This window comes from Lacerta agilis, chromosome 1, assembly GCF_009819535.1.
Source record: "Lacerta agilis isolate rLacAgi1 chromosome 1, rLacAgi1.pri, whole genome shotgun sequence".
Lineage (NCBI taxonomy): Eukaryota > Metazoa > Chordata > Lepidosauria > Squamata > Lacertidae > Lacerta > Lacerta agilis.
The window spans coordinates 46662972-46681404 of NC_046312.1; the positions used below are offsets into that span (position 1 = coordinate 46662972).

The 18433-nt window shown below is 41.9% G+C and overlaps 1 protein-coding gene across 1 annotated transcript; it reads right to left on the minus strand.

The window, feature by feature from the left end:
- Positions 1-585: 585 nt before the first annotated feature.
- PLEK2 (pleckstrin 2) lies at positions 586-12629 on the minus strand. Its single transcript, XM_033147479.1, has 9 exons — positions 12238-12629; positions 9900-10061; positions 9151-9332; positions 8010-8101; positions 6871-7058; positions 6080-6181; positions 4455-4538; positions 3120-3198; positions 586-1903 (listed from the first exon to the last, which is right to left on the minus strand). The coding sequence occupies exons 1-9, from the start codon at positions 12283-12285 to the stop codon at positions 1776-1778; spliced, it is 1065 nt and encodes a 354-aa protein (XP_033003370.1). The 5' UTR covers positions 12286-12629; the 3' UTR covers positions 586-1775.
- Between the last annotated feature and the right edge of the window lie 5804 nt (positions 12630-18433).

Genomic DNA, 18433 nt, shown 5'->3' on the forward strand with positions numbered 1-18433 from the left:
GACAGGCATAGGCAAACACGGCCCTCCAGATGTTTTGGGACTACAACTCCCATGATCCCTAGCTAACAGGACCAGTGGTCAGGGATGATGGGAGATGTAGTCCCAAAACATCTGGAGGGCCGTGTTTGCCTATGCCTGGGTTATGCTGACTGGGGCTGAAAGAAACGAGTCCCACAACATCTGGAGGGCAACAGATTCCCTCCCCATCCTTGCTATATGACTTCAGAGAAAACACACAGATTTGGGATCTCGGCAAATGTTTTGGTATGGAAGGTTGGATGCACAGAAAATAGTAATTTTCAAAACTGAATGGGAGGGTTTCATATTATAGTGTTTGAAAATATATGCACAGGCTTGAACCAGCAGCCAAACACAGCAACTCTGCACACCATCTTTCCCTCTAGTTGTGACTGTTGAGTATTATCATATAAAGTTGTTTCCCACAAACAACCAAATCCATAGGCCAAATTTAGGCTTGTCGGCAAGTCTATTGTGTTTTTGAAATTATTAGCATTTAAAGGCATACTATAAGTGGCTCATCACTATTTTTTTTTTAAAAAACCAACCAAAACATTATTTTTTTTGCAATTTTACAGCTACAGAATAAATAAACAAATCGGAAATCCAAACAAATCATAGAAAAGATCATACAAAAATAAAATATGGAAGATCATTAAAACATACCCCAAATATAACTTTTAAATTATTGCCTTCTGTGAAACATCAGTGTCAGAGCTTCTTAAGCGTTTCACAGGACATTTTTATTTAAAAAAAGAAAAGAAAATACTATATTTGGCATGCAGTTCAAACTGCAGCAATTACCCATCTTGAGACATCTAGCCTCATTATCCTCTACAGAAATTAATTTCCCACATGTAAAACAACATTAAAAATATTGGATCTTCCATTTCCCCCTTTCCTGTCGCTTCTGGCACAAGGCACCCAGTGAACTGTTCTCAGGAACTCAACTGGCCAGTGGGCGCTATACATGAACTTTCATATGGTCACACACAAATAGGCCGGCTTAAAAATGTACAATACGCTATTAAAAAAAAAAAAACAGAACTGAAGCTTAAAACCATCTAAAAGCTGGCAATGAAATTATATTGATGTAAATCAGTAACACTATGGGAGGAATTCAATGTTGCGCAATGATGAACCTTCCGTTTGTACAAGTATTTCATCTTGACAGGAAGAACAGTTTCCCCTCCTCTTCTCCCCCTGTATGCTGTTCTGGGTGATCTCTTGACACACACACCCTAGGCAACTTCAGGGGGAATGGGAGGAGGAAAGGGGAGAAAGACCCATTGCACAAGCGGGAATCCTTATGCAGGGCTTCTTCTGATGGGGCTTGTTAGGCGAATCCCACCCTACATCCTTCTGGGCTGCAAAGGTGAATGGAAACAGATGGCAGAGGTACAATTCAATTTCCAAGCTTGATGTCTCCATTCTAGGTTTGTCCAACTCTGTGTCATGTGATTTAGCTTTACTCAGGTGAATGTACCTGGTTAAATATTCAGAATTCCCAGAATGGTTCTAGGAAAATGATGCATAAGTATTGTGGACCACATACAGGAACTGACTTTTTAAAAAATCTGAATGTACAAGTCTTCAGATAAGGAAAGTGTGGTAAAGGCCCAAGTAGATTTGTTGGATGCAGGCTTTATGTTTGGCTGAAACAACTCACTCATGCACCTCAAAAACCAAACATTATATTACCGCCAAAGCAATGATTCAAGTCAATGGTTTTGTCCACATACGAAATTTGCAAAAGTCTATGTTAGCTGTTTGATGGCTTCAATCCAGCTTGCCCTCTCTGCCTTGGAACTGGCCTGTATAAAGTAGTGAATGTCATTCTTTGTTATGATTTTGAAGAGGTTGCCCTGCACATTCCCTTTCACTCCTGCAACAAAAAGGAAAGGGAAAGGACCGTTAGCAAGGCACAGGGACAATACAATTGCTGCAGTAACAGCAAAATCTCACAAGGGAGAGAGTTTGAATATGATAACGCAGTCTTGCTTTTGTTGATGAGTGAGTGTCTTCTTTGGCGATCACTCAGAGCCGAGTAAGATTGTCTTCCATTAACACAGTTTTAACAGTGAGTCCGTAAGTGACTGTGGAGGCCAATTCTGGATTCACAGGTCCTTCCACAGTGAGGACATAGGTTTTCATGTGGGAGCTGATCATGGTGAGGGTTTCCAAGTGTGCCTTCCTCTTGGCACATTTCTCCCTTTCGTCCTGAGTTTGAGCGTATGCCACCTTTGTTAAAGGCTGCTCTCCAATTTGAGCGCTTGCAGGCCAGTGTTTCCCAGTTGTCAGTGTTTATACTACATTTTAATACTACATTTTTAAAGATTTGCCCACTGCAGTGATACAAATACAGGCTTGGATCTGGTGTGCTAGTGGAAGCTAGTGCAAGGGCTCCCGCTAACACAGTGGGTTTCTTCCCCCTCTTGTCTGCCTGAACACCCACACACCTTGTCCAAATCCACTTTGGAGGGTTGGGAGAATTTCTAGAACAGCAGAAAGTGAAAGGGCATACCACTTCATCTGGAAAGCAGAAATGCTTGCACTGATCACAAGAGTGTGAAGTATGATGTGATGTTGAATTCTTCTCTTTATCTTTACATGACTTCCCACCCACCCAAGTGCCATGAAAGACCAAAAAAGCAACACTTATTTTCTCCATGCTATACTGTCCTTAATCTAGCAACATGGCTGCTTGAGCCAGCTATTTATAACCAAGAGAGCTACAGCCATTCCTATTGTCACAGACAGTTGCCCTTTTTCAAGGCGCCCTAATTGGTGCTCAGACTGGAGAAGGGGCAAACAGGGCCTGGCCACCTGGCCTTTATGACAATTTCCCAAACTACTGTTTTTAGAAACCTACAGGGGAGGTGTGATTTGGCTAAAATAGGAGGGTGTGGAATTCGTGGATTTCATTATGCTCACTACCATTACCACTCAATCTCCCATAACTGGGAGCCCAGGCCCTAATATCTGAAATGGCTTTAGCTTTTCCAGTGTAAGCAGTTGATTCACACTAAGTTTTATTCATAAACAAGAAAGGAACATGTGAAGAGCTCCACAACTGAAGGAACTGTTATGTTCATACTTGCCTGTTGGGACTCCATTATCTTCCAATGCTGAGACAAGGCAACCACGGAGAGAGAATCCCCCAACTGGCCGGTTATCTTCCTATGGTGGGTAGAAAGAGTCCAAAGGAAGAAGTAAGGAATATGAATTATATGTTCTATGCAACACATTTTACTTTGGCAAGGCATGCAGTAGTTGGCCACATCAGCACAACATGAAACTTGTCCCAGCCTGTTCCTCTTTAGATAGGCCTCTGCAATCCCTTTCCTGCTGTGTTGCCCTCGCTGGAGGTTCTAGGTGTTAATTATGTAAAGAGGCAGTATCTTAATTTTAAAAAATTATACTTGTCTTCCTCCAAAGTGTTTTAATAACAGAGTTGAATTCTACAGACAAGGGGGGAATTATAGGAACCTAGGAAGCTGTCTTATACTGCACCAGACAGTTTGCCCATCTATTATTTATTACTAGTGCATTAAACCCGTTAAATTAATGGGCGCTAGAACATATGTGGTGAAATATTTTTAAAAACAGACTGCTCGCCCGCCGCCACTTGTAACGGCCACTGCCGCTTAGAAGTAAGTCCACGCGAGCGCGCACCCGCCGCGTGCCCGCGCACACCCGCCGCTTCAACAGTTTCGCCCGGCCACCCGAAGCCTCTGCGCTCCAAGTCCCAACGGCTGTCCGTGGGGCACATGCGCAGTAGCGCAATCCCACGGACACAGGGACTGGACGCAGAGACACTTGCACTTTATTAGTATAGATTATTAATTGATTCCATTTATGAATTGCCTTAATAAAAAATTATCTAGGCAACATACACAGCAAGATCAACAAAACCAACACATGTTATATAATTCAATGAAATCATAAATAAATTGATAAAATCAACCCAGCAGTGTCATAAATCCAATCTAGATCGACACAGGCTGTGAATTATATCTTTGAAGCAGATTCTTTCCTTCAAATAATTCTGGGCACTGTAGTTTCTTAAGGGTTGCTGGAAATTATAAATATGTGAGGAGTAAACTGCAGTGCCCAAAATTCTTTGAAGGAAATAATGTGCTCTGAATGTGCTTTAAATATATGGTGTGCGCACAGCCACAGACCAAACTCCAGCAACCAACCCAATTAGCGTAACAACAAAACACAGCGCCACATGTGCCGCCTTGCCCCTGCAACTGAGGGAGCCGGGGCACAACATGCGCACACAACCCAGGATGCCACATTTGTTGAGCACAAAAGGTTTAGTTTCAGCCTCACATGATTCTAACTTAAGCACAAAAAATTCAGATCTATTTTAGCAAAAAGTTACACACAAGACATGACATAGTTTATGTATTGGGAGTCCACCATCTCACCTTTGTGGGGTCATAATAGTGTAGGAAAGCAGGGTCAGCCCTCAGGACAAAGCGCCTCACCTTCCAGTTTTTCCTCTTGTGTCCCTAAAAGTTGAAAAGATTAATAGATCCATTTCACCTTCCATTTCTCAGTTCGTCCTTCTGAAATGGCCTGTAGATCTGCATACACTGAGACATTTCTCGTTATCTGTTTTACCACATTTTATCTTCACAACAGCCCTGTGAAACAGGTTTGGCCGAGAGGAATATTGTCATAGCCAAGCAAGTTAGACAAAGAAACTTTTTCAGAGGCAGAATTTAAGTCATTGTGCATTTTGCCAAGTCACTACATCAACTTCCTTTCCTAGCTCAAACAATTAGAGACAGAAGTGTCTGAATAGCAATTGTAGGCTAGATTCGAATGCGTGTCTTTGAGAACCAAATTTGCTTCAGAATCAGAATATAATAATGCACACAGTGGGACTGCTGTTTCATAGAAGAGAAGATCTGGTTTTAGTGCAAATTATTTTGGAATTCTGCTGAGAATGACAATTCAAAAGGATCACTTGGCGCACAAATCCTTGTGGGGGATTCTGACCTCACTATTCACCAAGGCACTTCACAATGGTCTCTTAATTCCATTTCAACTTTCAGTGCACCGAAGTGTGTGGGGAACAACCCGATTTACAAAACTATTTGAAATCAGTATAGATAGTTCTGTGTCAGGGGGGTGGAAATCAAAGGCTTTCCTGGTCAGAAAATTGTTTTTGCGGATTATGATTTGAACAGCATTTCTTAAGTCACACAGAAAGCTAAACCAGGGGTCAACAAACTTTTTCAGCAGGGGGCCGGTCCACTCTCCTCAGACCTTGTGGGGGGCCAGACTATATTTTGAAAAAAAAATGAACGAATTCCTATGCCCCACAAATCCAGGGATGCATTTTAAATAAAAGGACACATTCTACTCATGTAAAAACATGCTGATTCCCAGGCCGTCCGCGGGCCGCATTTAGAAGGCAACTGGGCCACATCCGGCCCCTGGGCCTTGGTTTGGGGACCCCTGAGCTAAACCATACATTCAGAAATATCACAAGGTCCAGTGCTTTTTGTGTTGTACCACATCAGGTGAAAGATTGTGTTTCTCAATTATTCTCCACCTCAAACATTATTTGCTAAAGGAAAGGTAGCATATCTGCAAGAAGGATTCCAGTTAGTTTTCTAAAGGCAAATATATTTCCTATTGAAGTATTGGGCATAGAACACCACATTTTTTTCTATACATTTGGTCCTATGTGCACTCTTTTGCAACACTGTTCATGTGATTGTGATCTTTGGGTTGTATTCAACAGTACGTCAGCAGACTTCACCCTCTCTTCTCCTCTCCTCTCCTCATGTGCCCTCCTCAAATCTGCTCCAGAGCCTCCCCCCAATGCACTGGAGCAGTTTTCGAGGGTGGACATGAGCAGAAGAGGAGAGAGAAGTCCCACTGGACAAGTGGAAGTTTATTGTACAAGCAGATACAACCCATATTGTTTAATTTTATTACCCAACTTTCTTTTTTTTAAAGAGCTTAAGAAGACACTAAATACAGCATTGCCCAGCCTCCCATTCTCCACTTGCCAACATGATTCAGAAGTCATGGTCACCTGTTTTATTAAAAATCCTTGTTTTAAAATGGTGCCACTCAGTTCAATAATGTTAAGATGAATATTTTCTTTGGAGGTGGTTCTCTTCTTATAGTTTTCCGCCTGCAATAAAAATTAAAGATATTGGGGAAATTGGGGGTAGTAGTAGCAAAACTAGTACAAAATACAGAAGCATTCCTTTCCTCCTTTAACATGGAAATTTCATTCCTCAGTCTTAGAAACTTCCATCTTCAAAGCAGTTTTTTTTTGCCAGACACGACAAACAGCAGGGCTGGTCTCAGCACCCAGTATCCTCAGGCAGTTGCCAGGATCCTAATGCTCTTAAAGGGCCCACCACTACTGGTGTCACCCCTAGGCAGGTGGCTCACAACCACCCATTGAAGGTCTCAGCACTGCTGCTACCACTCCAGTAAATAATGCTGCTGGAAAGGCCCAGAGGGCCTTTTGCTGCCCCCTCACTAATAAACAGACAGAGAAGCGCATAAATTAAGTTTCATTATGGTAGGTACAACAAGCTGTTCCCATATTGCACCCAGATAAACTGTTCCTGTTGCATGTCCACACCCAACCCAAAGTCCAACTACTGGTACTGTATTAGTCAGATATAACTTGGAAAGCATTAGAAAGATTTTGCCCAAGTTATCTTTTGGCCTGATTTGCATTTGCCTGATTTGCATTTGCCTGCAAATCTTTCCTATTGGCCTCCCCAATGCATATGCAGACTGCCCCCATTGTTTTTTTTTATTGTCCTCATATGCAGAAAGGAGACTTACAGAAATTACATCACTTACAAATGTGTACACAGCTGTAGAGTCATCCAAAACCTGCTCAGTTAAATCACCATTCCTCATGGCTTCAACACTGCGGGCTCCCACAGGTTTAATGAAATTTTCATCCACCAGCACAGAGGCCAGGGTGACAGCCTCTAGACGGGAGGCTGCAAAACTATTGGAAATCAGCCAGTCAACCAGCATAGAGCCTGAAAAGAATAAAGGCGGCTGTTAAGGTGAGCAAAAACAGCACGCAGCCAGTCAATTCCCAATGAAGGTAGAGGTTTTCAGTACTCGTCCTCTAATATAGAAATGAGTCTAAAATTGTAATATAACCTGACTGAAGAGCAGACATTTGCATGCACATTTTCATAAACTTGGCAGGTAGCACTGTGTCTCTGGATAACCTTATTCTCATTCTGGGCCAGCCCAATACATTTTGCAGACCCTTTCAACTCTACAATTCTATGATTCTGTGAAGCACACACACACACAAAATTCATAAATGATACCTAAAATTAGAGGTGTTTGGGCTCCAGACTGTATTTTCCCCTTACATTTTAATCTTGCCTTTCCTTTTAAGGAGCAGTGTAGATGGGTCTCCCTCTTTCATTTCATCCTCATCACTGCCCAGGGAGGTAGATTAGGCTGAGAGGCCATGATTGGCTCAAAGTCACCCAGTGAACTTCATGGCCAAGTAGAGAATTGAAACCAAATCCCCTGGTCCTAAAGCAATTCATTAATTCAGGGGTAGCCAATGTGGTGCCCTCCAATTGCAGTTGGACCAACTGCAATCACCTCTAGACATTTGTTTAGCTGGCTGGGGCTGATGGAAGTTGTAGTTCAATACCATATGAAGGGCACCATGTTAGCTACCCACCCCACACTCCAAACACTACCCAAATACTAGGTTTGAAAGCCACTCCCACTAATGTGTAAGTACCTCCATCTAATCACCAGCATTTGAGGTCTGGTTGTAGCTACTAGTGGGAGAGAAATCACTGAAGATGTGCTCTTATTGTTCATGTCCCAGGGCTGTGCCCTAATAATGAAAACAAGGTTCTGAAGCTGCACCATGGTGGGCCCTGAGAGAAAACAACATTCCTTTGCATCAGATTATATTGAAGTACTAGGAGGTTAGTAACATGAGGTTTGCCTACCTGTAAAACTTTCTTTATATGTGCTGCCTTGTTCTGTGTTGGGTGTGAGCTTAATTCCACTGCTGTTGTCATGCATTTTGTCCACAACGTGACTGGGGAAAAACCAGCAAAAGGGTTAGTTAAGAAAACTGAGAATCCGGTTTTGTGAGGGGACTCAAATCCCTCTGTCTCATTTCATACAGCCAATAAAGAGCACAGTTTCGATCTAAAGTACCTCAGGCATGAGTGGAAGGCAATTCCAGTTACACACAGGAGAGTACCATCGATTTCTGTCCCTTCTTTCCTTGATTCAATCAAGTAGTGGTGTAGTGGGGGGGGCCCTGGGGCCATTGCTCTGGATGCACAATTGGGGGTGGGGTGGGCAAACCAGGCTGGGGAATGCGGGGGGTGATCTTGACCCTCCACATGTCCCTCCCCTGCCTGGCATGTGAGTGCCTGCCTGGTGGCAGTGGCAAGGGCCAGATGAGCGCACTCTACACCCGCCCCAGGTGCTGGCAAACAGCACTATGCCCTTGCTTGACTGCATCTCATTCTATGTTGCTGTCAAGTAAGCTCAGTCTTGGGACTTAATTATATTCCAGCGGGGTCCCTCTTTAGATGGTAAGGCATATTACTTCACTTCAAAATGCGGTAAAGCAGCCTTGCTGCGTTTGGGGGTCCTCCTGGTCATTCTATGAAGTGGGGCTCTGAGCTTCTGCCCCAAAGTCCTGCCCTGATGGCACCACTGTCCAGAGAGTCCCCTGAGCCTCAGGTCTATAAAAACATAAGAGCAGCCCTGCAGAATCAGACCAAAGGTCAACCTAGTCCAGCATTTATTCTCCTGCAGTAGCCAAGCAGATGGCCATGCTTCTCCTCCTTAATAAACCATGAGTAGTTAGCCAAAACAAACCTTGGCTACAACTTATGGTTTGTCCGAATTGAGACAAACCACAATCTTGGATTCAGTCGTAATGTTAAACTAAACCATGGCTTAGCTTCAGGTAGCACAGCAGCAGAATTGGGGGAGAAGTGACGCAGCCATGACATTTGCTATGAGCATGTTGACATTTAGCCACAGTCTGGCTTAGTGTTATGTACAAACTGGGCTACACACACCCCACAAACTGCAGGAAAGCAGATGGAGGCATTATTTAACACTTACTTCAAGCTGATATTTGAAGGCAGTTTGAAGGAATTTTTCATGCGGTGAAGTTGCTGGACTTGCACTGGGTTGCCAGCATGAATAGCACCAGTTATATCCAACGCCCAGGCATCACGCTCTTCTCGAGAGCAGAAATCGAGGAAATACTCTGTGTTTGTTTTTGTCTTCAGTTTAATGACCAACTACAAATAAACCCACAAGAAACAACATTACATTATTTGCTAGAAATTATTAGCGCGTCAAATACTTACTGAAATTTGAGAGACCTTGAACAGCTTTACCTTTCTGGTCATAAACAGATGTGATCAAACATTTTCACAGGTAAAACTACATGATAAATCTACCTGTGTTTTATTTGTCACATCTACAGTATCTATCTATCTATCTATCTATCTATCTATCTATAGGATAAGTGTGGGTTTCAGGTGTGCTGCTTTGATGTGTGAGTACTATAATATGTTCAATTTTTAAAAATACAGTATGAGAAAGTTGTATATCTATCACTTGCCTTCCCTAGCTAAACTAAAGAAAATGTGTAAGATTTGTGATAGGATCTCACAACATTTTTCCAGAGCTTAGAAGTAGCTAGTTTCAACATTGCTCTTCACCCCTAGCTAAAGGGAGAATGTCCTAGCTAATATTACCCACAAATTCCTGGTACCAGCACTGCCCCCTTCTAATATGTTCCATTTTCTAGAGCCCACACAGCAACAGTAATTTATACCAAATGGGAAGAGAATTGGACATACCGGCCTGTTATACTCCAAACATGGACAAGTCATTGTGCAGCCATCCAAAATAATCCTGCCCTTTGGAGAAGACTCTTTCTTCCCTCCCACAACTTTATAATAGAGCAGTCTGTCCTGGAGAAGAACAAACCATCTTGCTTTCCAGTTGTGGACAACATGTCCCTGCAAACAAAAAGTGTCAATCTGAGGTGCAGTTTATAAACAACATTTATTACCTACTTTGGTTTTGCATACCCATGAACTTCTTACTTATTGCACTCAATTGATAATTTATATAGCCTCTAATGCGCTCTCATCTGGTAGGACTTTAAACAGAGTTCTTACCTTCTTTCCACATATCCAAGGTTTTCCCAGATGTATTTTAGTGATTCCACAAGTGAGTTTTTTGCAACGATAGCACAGTTTCCCAGGCAGTCGTTACAGTTATGAGCACAATAACCTGGTGCCAGTACTGAGTACCCTTGAGTACCCCGGGAAAGCACTACTGTAACTACTACCGGTATTATACAGTGCGAAAGATGCTGATTCACCCCAACTAATCCATGGCAGAAAAGAAATAGATTTGTCTCACTCAGATCCAAATTCAGTTTTACAGTCACTAGACATGAGTGGTTTTCAAAAGGTCCTACCCTACCATGCTGCAAGGTAGGGCAATAGATTTTTATTTATTTTTTGCAATAGATTTTTTTTTTGGGGGGGGGGAAGAATCCAATACTTTCTGAAGTGGTGGGCCCTAGCATGGGGGAGGCATCATTTGGTACTCTGCCTCAGGCAGAGACATGTTTTTGGTGTTCCTCAGCTTTGACTTTTACAACAGAGAGGATTCAAACCATACATAGCATGGGGTGGGGTTCTAGCTTTAAAAACCCAGATTTCAGACAATGCTCTCAAGTTCCATACAGCAGTTCTCATCTGTTTTTAGTTTACCCAACATATTGCTACCTCAACAACATGACAGGACATTTCACTGTTGGAAGCAGTTTGCCTCTGAATATCAGGTGTTGGGAAGCACAATGGACAGAACTGTCCCGCTTGCAGGCTTCCCATAGGCATCTGGCTGGCCACTGAAAGCAGGATGTTGGACTAGCTGGGCCTTTGGCCTGATCCAGGAGTTCTTTGCTTATGTTCTTCACTTTACCCCCAAGCAGACGGCTCTGTCAGCCAACTGCAGTACTACCTAGTTTCTGTTCTGTTTTCCCTGTTTTCCCCTAGTGGGGCTAATGGAAACCTCTGGGGGCAACTTAGACCAGGGAAAGAGCATGGTGGGGAGGAGAAAGAACAAATGCCCAATCAAATTGGGAACTCTGTGGCTTCTCTGAAGTAGACAAAAGAAATCCAGCCATTAATCTCCTGCATCATGTGCAATTTGGCCCTTAGACATGAGCACAGAGAAAGCACATTGGACTGGATAAGTTGTTAGAAATTAGGGCCCTTCTGAAGATCTGATAAAGACAAGGACATATTATTAACCCTCTCTTAATATGTCATTGTCTTTATCAGATCTTCAAAAGGGCCCTAATTTCTAACAACTTATCCAGTCCAATGTGCTTTCTCTATGTTTCAGATATGTTTCAGATATTGCAAAATGATAATTTGAATAACTTGGGCTACATTTCGAACCTAGAGCCCTCCTAACATAAATTGAGTGTGCACAATAAAAGGCAAAAAGGTCAAGATGAGCAGACAGGTAGAGCATGAAGAACTAGATTGTTGCTCTAACCTGTTGTACCCTAGGTCAGAAGGGCAGGACATAGAGAGAGCTGCTTGAAAAGCAAGACAAGAATAAAAGATGACAGCAGCGGTGGATCTTGAGGAGATCTGTATGCATGCAAGACAGGACCTGACAGTGAATAAGATGCTGCAGGTCAGAGCAAGAGAGGAATGTTAGCAGAATGTTAGCACAGCACTCTAGAGCAGTATCTAAACCTTATACATCCTTTGCCCAGCTATGGAAGACATTCACATTGGAAAAGCAATAACCTGGCAAGATTCTGACATTTATAGCTCACTCTCTTTCCCAAACGAGGGCAAACACATTTTTAAAGAGGAGGTTGCAAGTCTGAAATCAGCTAGAGATAAAACTGTGGCTGCACATTACAACCATGGCTGTGTGTGCTCTCCCATTCATTTACTCTGCCCCCGGGACTCTCACACCACTGATTTGGGAAGTGGTGTATACATGCCATTAGCCACAATCCATATCTATCTTGCCGTTCCTTATGAAACATTGCTTATTGATGCATATCCCCGCAAACCAGCAAGAGAAGCTGAGAAAAAGAACAACCTAGTTGTGTTTTAAACTGGTAATGTATTCATCACCTGTGACCGCACACCTTACCTTTTTAACAAGAAAGCCTTCCTTCAGAATTCCACTCCCTTCCTCCATGCTGATCCAGTAGGAGGTGAATGTGCCTTCCAAGACGTCTCCGAGCCACTGCAAGCCGATCCCTCTGCATGAGGAGTTTTAAAACAGTGACTGTTTTCTTAACCACCTCCTCCTCTGCTGTGACGTCTACTCCCCTCCCTACCCAGGAGACAATAGGCAAATAGTGAGCTGGCACTGGGAGATCACCTGTCCTTAAGGGAATACAAAACAGGGAAAGTTTAACAAGGTAATTGTACCATAGCAGTACTTCCCCTAGAACTGTGAATGGATCAAGCTCACTGAATGACTCAGAAGATATTAGTCAGCCATCCGGATTATACAACACAGGAAGGAGACAGACCTTCTGTAGATAGAAGTCAAGGACTGGAGGTTCCCATGTTTTGTTCACTGGGCATTTCCATTTTTAATATATTGTTTATTGTTATCTCCATGTACTACAACATACCAGGGACAAACACTGTGGCTACTACAGGACTTGGACTCAGCCCAGTATACCTGAAAGAGTGTCTCCACCCTCATCGTTCAGCCCGGACACTGAGGTCCAGCTCCGAGGGACTTCTGGCGGTTCCCTCACTGTGATAAGTAAGGTTACAGGTAACCAGGCAGAGGGCCTTCTCGGCAGTGGCGCCCACCCTGTGGAATGCCCTCCCATCAGATGTCAAGGAAATAAACAACTATCTGACTTTTAGAAGACATCTGAAGGCAGCCCTGTTTAGGGAAGTTTTTAATGTTTGGTGTTTTATTGTGCTTTTAATATTCTGTTGGGAGCCACCTGGAGTTGTTGCTGTTATTGTTGTTGTTGTTGTTGTTGTTGTAGTTGTTACATAGCAAAAAGGTCATCTGAAAGGAATTTTCCTTAGCTGCAGGGAAAAGGAGCAATGTAATTGAACTGAATTTAAGAAAGGAAAAATGAAAAACTTGGGGAATCAAAATACAAATATTTCTCCATTCTATGAAAGTATTTTCAATACCAATGAATTTACTATGCAATGGCTGTGACCCTTACCCAGCACATGTGTGCACCAAATCAACATGTATGTTAGGGTTCTTAAGCTACATTAGTCCCATCAGTATACACAAACACATTCCAGTCTCCTACTTAGTCATGAACTTGTTTTTTTTAAAAAAAAAAAACGCCAAAACAAAAAGCAGGTTTATAGTTTGACATAGGGTCAGCTCCTGTGATAAAAATGGATGAAAATGCAAAAACACATTATTGCGCTTGCATAATCTCTTACACATGCATTTGTCATTGTTTTGATTTGTAGATAAGAGTAGAATCTAATGCCTATAATGCACATGGGTTTGTATAAAGGGAAGTTCTAGCATACAGAAATCACCTGTGCATACATGGAGTATGTACACAAATGTTGTTGTTGTTGTTGGCATCTGTTCGTCTCAAGAGACAATGGAGTGTGTCTCCAGAGGCAAAGTTTGCATTAGCAGCACCAAAGTGATGTCCCTGAGGTGCATGCCTGGGCAGTGTGCATGGAGGTCCAAGGACATATTGGAGCTGCTGGCTCATGCTCCACAGTTCCAATCCAGTAGATCCAATGGACACACATGGGCTCCCAAAACGCACAGAGGGCTTCTGTTTGCACAGGGACTTTTCTCATAACCTCAGTCCCAGGTTTACGTCACTGCTTCCGACATTGACATGAATGAGAAAGTCCTAAATTGTACAGAGTTATGTATTTTTTGTTGTTTTGCATTTACTGACATGTTCTGTATTTTGTATATTTGTGTATTAATTGTTCTCTATTTCAATGTTTGCTGTAAGCTGCTCTGGACCCAGCTTGTTATGGAAAAACGGCACATATAAACAGTCACTCAATATGTGCATTGGAGCCTTATGGATCCAATAGATAAGGGCGAAAGTCTTTACAAAATGGCTAACATGTGGGCCTCCAGATGTTGCCTTCCTGCTTTAGAAACACCTTTAGGCTCAAGGCTAGCAACATTTTTTGTGCTATTGTGAGGCTTACCAGTCTCCTAGATCACTGTCTGGCAGAAAGCAGGCTTTGTTGGTCAAAACATATGACTTAAAGTAGGATCATAGAGATAAGAATTCAGTAAGGGCAAAATTCATGCCATGCTTGTAATACTTCTGAAATACTTGCTGTTGTCCCACTTGAGATAACAATCTGAACTCTAACAGCGTGAGTCACAGGATAGGAAACATTAGTCACTACATCATTGCCCCACATAGTATCCAGGCTATGGGCACACAGATGATTGTGGACTGGGTGGGAGGGAAATAAAAAGGCATTTGTTTTCCCCTTTATAGAGCACTGATAGAATGATCTGGTATAAGAAATCAACCCAACAACTTGCTTCCTTATTCTCTTGGCCAAGGGTAGCCAACATCTGTATTCCAAGAGACACTTTTCAAACACTGACTTTAGGGCTGGAACTATCTGTGCTCCACTGGCTGCCTGTTCCCTTCCAAGCCCACCTACCCACCATGTGAACCTGCCTGAGCCCTGGGTTCAGCTACAGCAGTCCTGCTTATATGCTGGGAGTAGGGGTAGTTTAATTTATTTTTATTTCAAGCTCTTTTATTACTAAGATAATAGGTTGCTGATTTTGCTATCTTGGCAATTTTGTTATTATGTACAGGGAGAGAGGAGAGGGAGAAGTTCCATTGTGATAAAATAATAACTTTTGTGGATATCATTCTATGGTTTTCAGTGCCAATGAGCAGTGTGCTGGCGCATACTGAAAATGTGGCTGCTTTGCTTCTACCCTGCTGTTTGTTACATAGCCAGGAAACAAGTGATGGTGTAGCTTGTCATGCTGTCTGAAAACAGCCTTGTGGTATATTTCTTTCTAAATAAGCCAATGACAAACCTTGGTTACCCACTCATAATTTGTTTGGAAAGAAACAAACCACAGGGTTTGATGTAACAAGTCAGTCTATGGCTTGTTTCCTGGTAGCGGTTGGAACAAAATGCCCACTGCCTCAGCACCAGCATGCTCTTAATTCACATGAAACCGTTTTAACTATGGCTGTGATGTGCAGTCAGGTCAGCGATTGTGGAATAGGGTTTGTATAGTTTAATCTTTCTTGAAATGAAATGGTTTTACTGCTCTATTTATATTTTGATTTTCTTGTTAATTTTAAAGCGTTTTTATTGTGCATTGTGTACCACTTTGGGAAGATATTTGTAGCTTGAAAGGTGACTAAGAAGTTTATGAAATAAAATAAAGCAGACTCTAATGGATAAGGCTCTAAAAGTTATCACCGAGCGGCAAGGACTTAAAAAAATGCAAGTACTGGATAGTGGGAAGTCATAAGGGCGTGCGTATCAGGGAAAAGGGTAACTCAGGAATGAATGTGCTTCCTGAAAGATCCCTCACAGATCCTTTCTAGCGTACTTCCGAAAAAGCAATTCAGCAAAATGTACTTTCAATGAACGTGGAAAGCCAACATTACTTTTCCTAGAAGAGAAATGGGGTTCAAAATCTTTTACCACACGTATGTTAAACTTAAAGGTCACCAAGAACCAGATTTTTTAAAAAATAAAAAACCCCACTACTTGGGGTTTCTTTTCTAAAATCAAGAAGTATATAAAGTTTATGAAATAAAATAAGTAAATAAAATAACCTTGTATTCCTGCTCTCAATACAGCAAAACAATCATGGGGGGGGGAGGTTCAAAGTCCTGAAAGTTTTCTGTAAGGAACAGATCTTCACAGCCAAGATTAAAAGAAGTGGCTAGATAGGTTTGTTTTGAATGCCAGGGATTCAGAAGGGGTGTTGTGGTGGTGCAAGGAGTCTAGACACCCTCTTAAGGTTATGCCAGAGAGCTCTCAGCCCTCCCTAGCCATAGGAGGCTGTTGTTACAGCCAAGGGCCAATTGATAATGGAAAATACCATTTAGAATCTCATTTCTAGTCTCTGCTGTGTAGTTTTTAATTAGGTAGTTCTAACTTTGGTATTGTTTTGACCGCTTTCAGATTTTAGTATTGAACTTTACTGTACTATTGTGCTTTTTAATCTTTTTATATTGACTTACTGTATGCAACCTGGAGTTTCAAGTAACCAATATAAAACACACACATTACCATGTACATTATAGCATTCCACACACAAACAAGGTGGAGGCTGAATATTTGAGTGTAGGTAAGAGTTCAAAGCAGAGATCTGAATTTCAGCATTGCTCAACTTGTCATCACAAGCAGCTCCAAATTTAGTAGTAAACATAACCTCATGTCATAGAAGACAGGTAGAAGCCTGTATGCATGTAAGACTCAACACAGACAGTGATGTCAGGCTCATAAAAGCAGACATAGCTGCAGGATCTAATCAGAACCAGGTGTTTGCTCTTTGTCCTGTAGACCACCCACATCAAGAGAGGGAGAAGTGAGAAGTCACCTGTCTGAGATTTCTGTCAGAACTTTTCTGAGGTCCTCAAGATTTCCTTTGGTAGGAAAAAGTCTGCAGCCATATTTGTAGTGTGCCATAGGCCTAAGCGTTAAATTTAACAGCTACAGGTCTTAATGGTCATCAACACTGGAATACAACCATTTTTGTTTTCTACCCTGGGAGCAGAGGCTACTTTTCCCTGTAACATTCCTTCCAATTGGGATTACTGGGAAATACACAATTATACGTAAAGGTTCTCAAGATTTATCTGTTCCACCCAAAGCTGCTGTGAAAATGACAAACTACGCAAAGTATCACAGTGGTGATAACAATGTAACCATAAACCAAACCAAATCACCACAAACTGGCTAATAGATATAAAAGGGGATTTACTAGAAAATAACTGAATAAAGATTGACTCATAACCATTCAAACAAGCAAAAACATATTACAAGGCCATGTGCAAAACAACATTAGTACTGTCAAGACCATGGAATAAATTATATGCACAGGGAACCTATCAATGTCTGAATAACTGAACCATTCAACACGTGGCTAAGTATGGAACAATATTCTGGTGCCAACAAGGTGCAAAACAGTTTGTAAAAGAGGAACCAAGTGGGGAGTTCTTCAGTGGGTCTGAGGTAAACACCACCCTGGTGAAATGAACGTGGATGGAAAAAGGACGGAATAAGATGGACTGCTCTCCAGTAGGTCCTTATGTAGCCACCCTCATGACAGAATAAACACAGGTGGGCAAATAACCGAAGACCTGTCCTCCGGATTTGCAACAGGTTTTGCCACAAAGCTTCATCAGTTCAAGGCTAATCAGACAGAAGTTAACACAAAATAAGAAACTATTCACAGGCACAGCTGATGGTGTTTTTGCTTGTTTGAATGGTTATGAGTCGATCTTTATTTAGTTATTTTCTAGTAAATCCCCTTTTATATCTATTAGCAGGTTGTGGTGATTTGGTTTGGTTTATTGCTGTGAAAATGAAACATGCGATTGTAATCTCTGTAGAATTTTTAGGTGTACTGTAGCATGTGTGCACTTCTCAATGCTTCCTAAATTGTTCCTATAATACTGAATCTATAATACTGTTGAATCTGCATGTTCACTATCTACATTTCCCCTCTCATGAAACAAGGGAACCACAACATGAGAAATTGGCCTCAAACCTTCACTTAAACATCAAATGATTAACTTAAAATGATGGCAGGATTCCTACCACCTCATTCAAATGTTGTAAGTTAAGATACCTTCTTTCTGTAGCAACACTTAAACCCAACAGCCGTAAACAGAGTATCTGGATTTTCTGATGCACGACAATGAACACAGAAGCTTAAACTTGTAGAGTTGGGTCACATAGTTTAACCACCTGCAATACAGGAATCACATCACTGATGTTTCTTGAGGCAGTTGTGAGCTAGCCCAATACATTTTGCTGCACCAGGCAAAGGACAAGATGGTGCCCTCTGCACCTCCCTTCCCCAATTCCACATTCGGAGGCTGACTGGACTGGCAGTTAAATTGACTTGATTTCCATTGCCTTTAGCAGTAAGACCTTTCCCCTATGTGCATTAAAATTCTCTTAAGAATGTGAAAAGAGGAAGAAGAAAAGCCTAGATAAATACAGGTATCCAAGAAATTTATTGAATATTTGCAAGAGTACAGTCTGTGGAGGAATTCTGGTTTAATTTCCAGAAACCTCACTACCAGACATACTGAATGGTTGCCCATCTTGATTTGTTAGATATGAAGATAGTAAATACAACC

Bases quoted from the DNA above. Each gene is read 5' to 3' on its own strand.
- PLEK2 (XM_033147479.1), bottom strand. From the start codon at position 12,285: ATGGAGGAAGGGAGTGGAATTCTGAAGGAAGGCTTTCTTGTTAAAAAG. The intron at 9,333-9,899 runs GTATGTCCAATT...GTTTATTTGTAG, and splicing joins GTTTGGAGTATAACAGGCCG to TTGGTCATTAAACTGAAGAC. The intron at 3,199-4,454 runs GTGAGATGGTGG...TACCCACCATAG, and splicing joins ACTATTATGACCCCACAAAG to GAAGATAACCGGCCAGTTGG.